This window comes from Myzus persicae, unplaced genomic scaffold (assembly GCF_001856785.1).
Source record: "Myzus persicae strain clone G006 unplaced genomic scaffold, MPER_G0061.0, whole genome shotgun sequence".
Taxonomy (NCBI): Eukaryota; Metazoa; Arthropoda; class Insecta; order Hemiptera; family Aphididae; genus Myzus; species Myzus persicae.
Window position 1 is genome coordinate 206,336 of NW_019102520.1, and position 10,404 is coordinate 216,739.

The following is a 10,404-nucleotide window of genomic DNA, read 5'->3' on the forward strand; positions in this document are numbered from 1 at the left end:
TTTCTATTAAACCATAATAATTAGCCACACAGAAAAAATCAAAACATAATTTATAATATAGTTAATGATATCTTACAAAATCCCATCTACAATAAGTAACGAATGGCCCATGAACATTAAAAATCTACATGCACAGAAAATTTTGCAATTGTAGCAAACAAAAAAAATCTAAGAACAATTTACCTCGGCAATCTTTAAACTAAACCATTGATAAAATAAAATAAAATACTTTAGTATCTCAAAAAGATTATTATAAATATATAAAAAAACAACAATAATTAAATCTATAAAAAAGTAAAAATGGCCAAAATATTGACCAAAAACTCTATGAATAAATCTGAAAGTTGATACAAAATTGCACATACACATATTCATATACTTTATAGAAATGTAAAATATATTAATATCTAACCTTAAATTCATCTGACAGTTCACAAACAGAACTTTTCTCCACAAATTCACAATATCCAAAATCAATATTTTGAACATATATTAAATTAGTATCAATATTTTGAATTTTGGCACGGTATTGAGATCTTTCGAGTACAATTTTAACGATATCTCCTACGTTAAACTTTTTTTTACATACAGCAGCTAAAAGTACAAAACATAGTAACCACATTTATTCTTAAAAATATTATTTGTGTCGAAAATAAACTCACTCTTGTCTACAAGAAATTTTAACATCATATCATTTGATAATTGTACATCCTTCAAAATATACACATTTTGCATGTCTTCGAAATGTCTTAAAAAAACGATATCATTATTTTTTAAATCACTGAGGTGGTTAATATTGTTCTGAATTATTGGAGTATTTTTATCAATTGGAACAGGCTCATATTCTGATTCATAAAACGATAACAATTTTAATACTATTACTTATTCAATAAATAAAATGAAAAATAGATACTAGATATAACTATAATAACTATCATAATAATAAGTAATATTACCGGATTGTATTGACGTAAATTTCATTAAATATTTAGAATTGACATATAATTCACTCTCTATATCTATTAATTTCACATTGTCTAAAGAATTTTTAGAGTTTTCATCAAACTCCTAAAAAATAATATATATATATATACATTAAAACATTTTAATTTCAAAATTATAAAGAGCATAAATATATTCTATATACCTAATACTGTTTATAAAACAATATTTATTATCTTACAAGTTTTAAATAATAATAATAAAATTGTGTGGCATTAATCAATGTTATTGTTTAATATTAACATATTAAATGGATAGATAATTAAAATTATCGCTCCATTTAACTCACAGAATAAATTATATTTTCTTATTTGTTGATTAATTACAATTATAGAATTATAAAGAATAAGTATATTATACATTACGTACAATCAAAAATGGCTTTCCAAAATTACAAAATGTTAGAAACAATTTTTTAATTTCTTCGGTAGTTTGAATATTTTTTAAATCACTGAGTCCTATTTTAACAGCTATTCCTGGCTGAAATCATACAAATAAAAGTATACAAAAATATAGATTAGACTATTCCTGTAGAAATAATAATTGTTTTTATTATTATGTAAAAAATAAATAAATAGATAAATCAAAAGTTTAAGGAAAAATACCTTCTTCAATTCATCAGCCAATTCATAAATAACATTTGATTGAACTGTTTCAATGTTTCCATAATCAATGTAGAAAACATCATAACTGCCATTATTATTTTTTAATATTTTTGCTCTATACAAACCATCATTTTCAGTTGAATAAACCTTGACAATGTCTCCCACAACAGGATAATTCTTTAATATTTTATCTAGGAAATAAAAAAATACATATATATATAAATAAAAAATGTATTAAATAATAATTGTGAATATCAATATAAGATACTTGGTTGTCTCTAACTATCATTGCTATATGATTATCAAATTAGTTAGTTTGACTACAATTTTCATTTATTTTCATTTAATTTAATATATATTTAAATACTAATTTATCAGATTGAAATTACAATATTATGTTGAATTAACTACAAAAGTAAATCATGTAAAAAATAAATTTAAAAATATAATTTTATGTTAACATACAAAAAAATAATGAAAATAAGACTTTTTTTAACCAATTTTTTTTTTCATAATTTTTATTTTATAGGGTATATTCTTACAAAATAAGAGCATAAATACATATTTTATAGTGCATATTTCTAAGGTTTTTAGAGGATATAAATCCGGGCCCTACCTATCAGTATTTTTTTCGAAACATTTTATCATAATTGATTGGTGTTTTTAACTGTATGCATTCAACAGATACTTGCTAAGACAGAAAAAGATGCTATAACATTGTTACAAAATATAGAATTTAAGAATATGTAAATAGTCGATATAGCAATTACCATAATGTTGAATAACAAAAATAAAGATGTGAAAAATGAAATAGTAATTTAGTTAATACTAAGTTAAATGAAAGTATGAAACTATCTTTAGGTTAATATTTGGATGGACTAAAGAACCAACATTTGAGAAATAGTGTAGCAAAAAACCTAGTAAAACCTACTTAAACAATAGACTTTTATCAAATTATAAATGTTAAAACTTAAAATATGTGGGTCAATAGAACACAAATCATCAATATCCTAAGAAGTCTTAGATGATTAAATTATAAGACAAAAAAATTCAAAGTAGTCTAAAGAATAAGTACCAAAAATATAACAAAACTCAATTATTTTTAATTTACAAATTTCTTAAAAGATTTTAAAAACTTTGCTTAAATGATTTGAACGTAAGAAATATAAATTTAATGTAACCTGTACTAATAGCAGTTTTGTGTAAAGTGTCAAAATCAACGAAATCATAACTGCCATCATTGTCACTTTTTATAGCTTTGCCAACATACAAACAAGTCAAATCTTCAAAATAAGTCATAATGCAATAATCTTTATTTTTTAACGGCACATTGTTAAGTTTTTCTTCATTAAAAAAGCTACCTTTTCTGGAACTACTAGATAGATATAAGCTGTAAATATAAATTTTTCTATGAACATGTTAATATCAAATAATCATAAGATAGAAAAAAAATGTATTTACCTCGTTTCGTTATTATCATGACCATTGGTTACATTATTTTGTTCCCTTATTATTTTTGAACCATTAGCGAAGTTATTGCTAGAACATATTTAAAAATAAATAAACTACAGAAATCAAAAGATATTAAGTAAAATTTAAATAACTAATGGCTCTTGCTGCCGAATTGTATTAACAGATTAATAAAAATAAAAATAAACTTAAAATGAGTTATAAATCAAGAGCATATTAATTAAGTGCAGCCATAAGATAAAAAAAATTTTTACCTTAATTCATTATTATTATGACCATTGGTTATATTATTTTGAACACTTATCACTTTACCAAAGTTAATGCTAAAACAAATTTAAAAATAAAAAAATAACAGAAACTAGTAATTACAATAGGTATTATGTCAAATGAAAATGAGTTGTAAGCCCTAGATCTTTTAGAGCAATGATGCTTTTTTTTTCAGTGGGCAAAATTCATAAAATGTTGAATTTTATCACCAATTACAAACATTTATAAGATACATAGAATCTATTTTTGACACATTGTTTCAACCTAAATTTTGGTTGCAGACAACAGGCTTTATTGCAGTAAACTTCTACAACATATAGAATATATAATATATATGCAAACAATATTAAAATTAAGGTTAATAACGGAAGTGCCTACAGATCATTATTAATTCAATTATTGTAAAGAGAAAACATTGAATTAGGTATTCCATTAAAATGAATATCACAAGACATAGAGAACAAGAACAACATACCATTTTAAATATGTATAAAGCATTATACAAATGGAATTCAAAATAAAGATTTTTATAGGTAATATTAAATTTTAACTATTCATTGCTAATAATATTTAAATATACATCAACTAAATAATATAAAAATTAATAACTTACTCTTTTTTTGATTCTAATAATTGATCTTCATTAACGCCATTTCCTAACTTTGTATCTTTAACATCAACAAGAACAGCACCTTCGTGTAGATTCTAAGAACAAATAAATAATAATAACAATAATAATAAAATATACAAAAAATAATACTATGAAAAAAAATTAATAAAAATAATATTAGGTATAAGTTATAACTCAATAATAATTACACTTTCTGACAGAAGGGGTTTTATAGAAAATATGGTTTTTTTCGGAATAAAATCTTTGAATATGACTGGTAAAGCCTAGAATACAATAGATGTTACACATTAATTTAATTTAATTTAAGCTTTTAAAATATAAATAAATTGTACTTACTAATGGTCCATACATAAAATAATATGGAAGGACAAACAGATTTTCCAACTTAGTTTGATAAAAAGAGCCATAATCAACTAATTCAATTCTGGTATTATCGGTTTGAAATTCATTGAAACTAATTAATTTCCCTCTGAACCTAAATAAACACAGTACATAGTTTATGAAAACGCGATGCATGTTGTATACAGTAGAATTTAAATAGAGTATTTCTTAATTTTATATCAAATAAATTACCATTTGCCTTCTATTTTAACAGCAACTATTTCTAATACTTTAAATTGAGTAACTTTATCATATGAGCTACTCTGTAATGAAATTGATTGCATGTCTTTCTCACGCTTTTCCATTTTATCTTTAGTTGTCACAATGTATACATTTTTTAAATCACTTGGAAGCAAAACAACCTATTAAAATAAAATAAATATTTTAATCTTTAAAAAAAATGATACTAATCGGGTAGGTGGTAGAAGTTGGTTTATAAATTTTATTCGATCTACTTAAAAAAAAGAACAATCAGAACAATTCATGGTTAATAATATAAAATAAAATAAATAAAAATAATAGGCAGCTTAGACAGACTGCAGAAGTTTCCCAGCAGAGGTACTACGACTTGGTAAAGAATTTTGTTAGGCTAGCAGGTCACGATACCACTGTCTTTTGAGTCATTTAATCGTGTTTCCTGGGATAGAAGCAGATGATAGATCATAGATTAGAAGATTCCTATGATGTGACTATTGAGTGAGACTATTGAAACGTTTGTAATAGGTGTTTGCTAGTTTAGAGACCAATGTTATTTTGAAATCAGAATGGAGGGTGTGGTTAGAAACATAGAATGGCATTTTTAGAATTGTACGTAGGGTTTTAGATTGGAATCTTTGAATGCAGTTGATGTTGGAAGTTTTGGCAGCGCCCCATAGTTGGATCCCATAAGTCCAAATGGACCTGAGGAGTTTGTAGAGTAGGAGCTTATTGGAGAACTTCATGTGCTTAGATGTTAGAAGTATTCAAAGGAGTTGAAAGAGGTCATTGCCACAAGTATATTTCTAATCTGGTGCCACACACCGAGTATCTACGGATAACATAGGTAAGCGGGACTATAAAAGTATACGAAAAAACACAGAAAACGAAAAGCCGACTGAAAAGAATTATTTGTTAATATGTTCTGAATGCCTGATAAATAATAAAGCAGTTCTTCTATGGCTGAATTATTAAAAGAGTGTATTTTAAAAATGCACTACGACAATCACGGATCGGCAGTGGCCAAAAAGGTCCTACTAACAATACCGATCCATGATCGGCAGCGGAGGCGAACGTGTTAATTGTACGGGTTTTGTAATTAGGTGAGGTTTCCAGGTGAGACGACGGTCAATAAAGATGCCAAGGTATTGTATACACTGGGCAGGAGAAAGCGGTTGATTATTGAGATAAGTTGTAGGACATATTCCAAGACGAAGTGCAAAGGTACCGCGGGTGGATTTGGTTTCATTAATTTTTACTCCTATCATTTTTGGGGGGAGGAGAGAATAATTAATAACAATTTACTGGCCCATTAAAAATGATATGTTTGCCTTCTCAATATTTTTTCTAGGAGGGATAAATACCCCCTCGTGCTCCACCACTGGTAAGTATGATTTTACTGATGATCTGTTCAGTTTGAGGCATTCATGTGCTATGTTTCTCATGTTGTTTTATTGTTTTCATATTTATTTCATGTTATATAAATGTAACATATCAATGTAATACATATACAAGCACAGACTAGTAAAAAAGAGCATAGGATGCTTCATAATTTTAAGGCAAATAACGATAAAATGACAGATTTAAAAAAATTTAACAAATGATTTTTCACCATCTTATTTAGGAGAATTATTAAGCAGTTCATGAAACTGTTCCTGTGGGTCTCAGAATTAATTATGGCATAAACCAGAGCACAAATATTACATTAATAATAAAGTAAATAAATAAAAGACCTGTTTAAACAGATTAACTTATTGGCTACTATCCATATATTGGTTATGATTATTATAGTTCATTTACAAATAACAAATCTATGATTTTATCAGAAACGCACACCAAGATATAATTGGATACACAGTAAGACGCTCATCAAGAGACTTTCTCGCATAAGACACTATTTTCCATTGGTCCCTAGACATTTCCTCCACTAGTCAGTGTAAAAATCACCAGTTCACATGCTTGGTTTCATCCATCTAATTGAATAAGATGTTCTTTGGTTCAGCAGATAACAATAAATTTTAGTAGTAGTGTGAAAATAAAAATAAAAATTGTACTCATTTAGGTACATGTACTTACTGTTCTACTTTATCGCTATACCTGTTTTATCATTACATATTAGAACAGTTTGTTAGAAGTGTACAATAATTATTTCGTTATGACTAAAGGGCTAAAACGTAAAGAGCTACCTATCAATTTCTGACAAATTCTAAATTTTAAAGAAATACAATGAAGGTTTGAAGGAGAAAAAAATTACAAGATATTGCTAATGAACTGGGGATATCTTCTCCCACTTTAAGAACTTTGTTGACAAATAGACAAGACATTGGACAAAGAGGGTTGGTATGTGAGAGCAAACGACCAAGTAAGATATGGGAAGTATGAAGAGTTTGAAAATGTTTCATTGGAGTCATTTAAACTATCCACTAAATGGTGGTATCACAGAAACGGCTATGGAGATTACCACACATCTCAACATTATCGAATTTAATGGATCAACTAGTTGGCATACGACACATGTTTAACATCATGCATTGATTTTAAACATATGGCTATTTAATCTTCAGTATTATTTTAATACTTAGAGGTAATAGAATAGTTTATTAATATTATAAATCATTGTTACATAGTAGTAGGTAAAATAAAGAAGACACCTATAATTGTAACAACAGATAGTTTTATTATTTAAAACCAGTGCAGAGTACAATAACGGAATTGGTGTTTCCAAGTGTCACCAACAGCCACTGGAGTATGATAAGTGATAACCAATGACTCAATTTTAAATAAAATCAGGTACGGAAGACCACTAGATGTACATATTTGAGCCCTTGTTGTGCCAAGTTATCTGACAAGTGTATATGATTTCCCTTACATGAATACAGACTCAAGGAATGTATATTTGTTAAAAAAACAGACAATAAAACATTCAACATTGAATATTTTTCTATTAAATAAAACAATAACAGCTGATGGGAAAAAATACTAATATATTTTATTTTTAATTAGCATATATACAATCTGTAAATTAATTTACTAATATATTTTAAAAAATTTTATATATATTTGGAAAAATGTTATTTTATGTTTGTTATTAAGTGCCTATATTATAGAAGGAAATATATGAAATATGGTTCTTCAGTTGTTGGGGCTAACTGCACACGCACCCATTACACTTGGATAAATTAAGGTCTGCAGGCCACCACAATCTAAAAACTAAGCAAGCATGTAGGTCTACTATTAAATTTTTGGAACTATCCGTGTACAACAATAATAATGATTACACAGCAGTAAAATTTGAAAATAAATATAATAATAACAATAATCAACAAAAATATAACAATTAAAATCCTCAATATTAACTATAAAAAAAAACCACAACTATTATAACTTGTGAACATACCTCGGTCCACGTGTTCAAAGGCAAGAACTCCAATACTTGTTTGGATGAAAGAGGGCTCAAAACCATTATTATGCAAGAGTATATTAATAAATATCAAAAAGAAAAAGAAAAAAGTCTACAATAATTGTTAAGTTGGATCACTCAAAAATCCAGAATGACAAGAGATGCAAAGACGGCCAACCGGCGACGGATCAGTTGTTACTTGCAGTCACTCGTTGACTCGTGGGACGTCAAACACAAAATGTCAATTAATGATACACAACTATTTTAGTTAGGCCTGCACGCCGTTAGTCGTTACTCGTTACGGCTGGTCGCTATAATCGCGCATTCTGCACCTAAAATAAAGATAACCCTGAAAATTGAAAACCACAGTTGACCAATTACCGTAAACCACGGTTGGCGGATTAAGATTTTATGTGCCCACTGTCGGAAACAAATAAACATTTAAACGTTGAATCGGAAATGTTTCGAAAGCAAAATGCTTTAAATCGTTATCAGTAATGTAACCGCTAATAAGAACGGCGGGCTATACAAGACGACGTGGTGGCCGTCTGTCGCATTCCGTAGTCATAAAAACCAAGAACTAAACAACTACATGGTAGGACACTATGACCAGAGATTATTTAATCTATTCTGTGGTATGATCGCCAAAGTCTAGATTTGCTTCAAGTCCGCGCAATACGTCACTTGCTTGCCCGTATTATCATTATCGTCATTAAATTATTACTACTATAAACTTCGCTACGTCATGTGTTTTCCGAAGGATCTGACCGTCAAAAGGTTACGATCATACCTTGTTGTGTATACCATGACACTTAGATCATATACTAATATAATATGATCTAAGCATTCTAAGCCATGACAGTAATGTTGTTCTAGAGCCACAGACCGTAAATCAGACCGTGATAACTGATAACAACAACGTTGTCGCCCGTGGTTGTCGCCTCCATAGACAATAAAGGTTAAGTTAGGTTAGGTTAGGACTTGTTGTATACTGTAGTTATCAATCAACCTTGGTTACGTGTGTTCAAGGACCTTGGCTTGTGTTTTGGTCCGATCGAAACACAATTTAAGATATTCTAGAAATTCGATGAGCTAAACCGGTGTGAAGAATTGGAATCTAGGAAGTCTCCTCCCTGAACTGTACCAAATATTAAACAATAATAATATACAATGCAAATCAATAAATGTACAAATAATTGTATAATTCATTAATACGTCATAACACTATTGTCATTTCAAAATTCACTAACATAAATATACAAAATATTAAACAATTTACAAATAACAAATGAAAATAAATAAATGTACTGTTTACGAGATTGTCTATTAAATAATATTATACAAATTGTTAAATTAATATTATATAATCAATATTACATTCAATAGGTAATACTTTCGCCGTTTCACATAACCTTTGGTTATATTGGGTAATAAATCCATAACGTGAAAGCAGGACCGTAGCTGGGCACTGGCGAGAGGGCATTTGCCAGAGAGGCAATTATACGAAAGGCGCAATTTCATCGAGAAGCATCCTCAATTCAAATATTATGACAATTTACAAAAATAAAAATCTGTCGTTTGTTTTTGCGACACGCTTCTTGTCATGCAATCGCATACTAGAACCCAAGCTAGGATGTTAATTTATATAAGGCCGTTGGAAACCGTGCCTTGACATATTATTATCCAATTATGTACATATTATTATATACGTCGAAGCATTGCATTTCCATGTTGATGTCACATGACTGTCATGACTAATAACAATATAGTGATTAAAAACAGACAACAAAATATATTTGTTTTGTATACTAACCAATGTCAATGTGTAAAATCATTTAAAACTAATAGACGTTACAAACTAATAATAACCTTTTCACTTTTAGAAACGTACAAATTTAATTATGTTTTTCTCTTTATCGACTTACATTACGACGTCAACACCACCACCACTTACAACATGATCTACTGATTGCAAAAATATCCTCATTAGTTGATCGTACTTGCTCGGGTTCCTCTTTTCTTTGTAGCACGATCGATTTAGGTCTACTATAATCTACCGTGCTTTGTAGTGAGCAATTGAAGTTTTAAAAACCTTGTTTATAGGCAATATTGTATTAAATTATTATTATTACCTATTTTAATAGCTTTAATTCTATAAAATATTATACCTAATGATATCCACGAATATATGTGTGAATATTTAAATAGTTGATAATTAAAAATAAATAACTATAAATAGTAAAATATTTTTTTTTTTTTTTATAAATGTTTTATTCAATCTGTTACAAAAAGAACAATAAGAACAATTGATGAAATTGAAAAGTAGAAAAAAAATAAAAATAAAATAACAATCTAGATATAAGTATATAACAGAGCGTAGGAGCCTCCCAGTGGAGGTACTACATTAACAGAAAAAAAAAGACATGAGTATTAAAATTTAATATTATTCAGTA

The 10,404-nt window shown here is 27.9% G+C and overlaps 1 protein-coding gene across 5 annotated transcripts in view; it reads right to left on the reverse strand.

Annotated features, from left to right (window-relative positions):
- Positions 1-8,577, reverse strand: part of LOC111032328 (tudor domain-containing protein 6-like) — a 32,181-nt gene extending 23,604 nt beyond the window's left edge. The window contains exons 1-14 of one of the 5 annotated variants that reach the window (XM_022312605.1): positions 8,333-8,577; positions 7,949-8,283; positions 4,549-4,718; positions 4,312-4,450; positions 4,164-4,238; positions 3,958-4,049; positions 3,332-3,400; positions 3,069-3,146; positions 2,789-2,997; positions 1,608-1,798; positions 1,372-1,482; positions 957-1,068; positions 663-845; positions 413-594 (exon numbers count right to left, since the gene is read on the reverse strand). In XM_022312605.1, the coding sequence (XP_022168297.1) occupies positions 413-594; positions 663-845; positions 957-1,068; positions 1,372-1,482; positions 1,608-1,798; positions 2,789-2,997; positions 3,069-3,146; positions 3,332-3,400; positions 3,958-4,049; positions 4,164-4,238; positions 4,312-4,450; positions 4,549-4,718; positions 7,949-8,014 (1,677 nt within the window). In that variant the 5' untranslated portion in view covers positions 8,015-8,283; positions 8,333-8,577. Of the gene's footprint in view, positions 1-412; positions 595-662; positions 846-956; positions 1,069-1,371; positions 1,483-1,607; positions 1,799-2,788; positions 2,998-3,068; positions 3,147-3,331; positions 3,401-3,957; positions 4,050-4,163; positions 4,239-4,311; positions 4,451-4,548; positions 4,719-7,948 lie in introns of those variants that run through there. The other 4 variants (XM_022312604.1, XM_022312606.1, XM_022312608.1 and 1 more) reach the window with 4 other exon arrangements.
- Between the last annotated feature and the right edge of the window lie 1,827 nt (positions 8,578-10,404).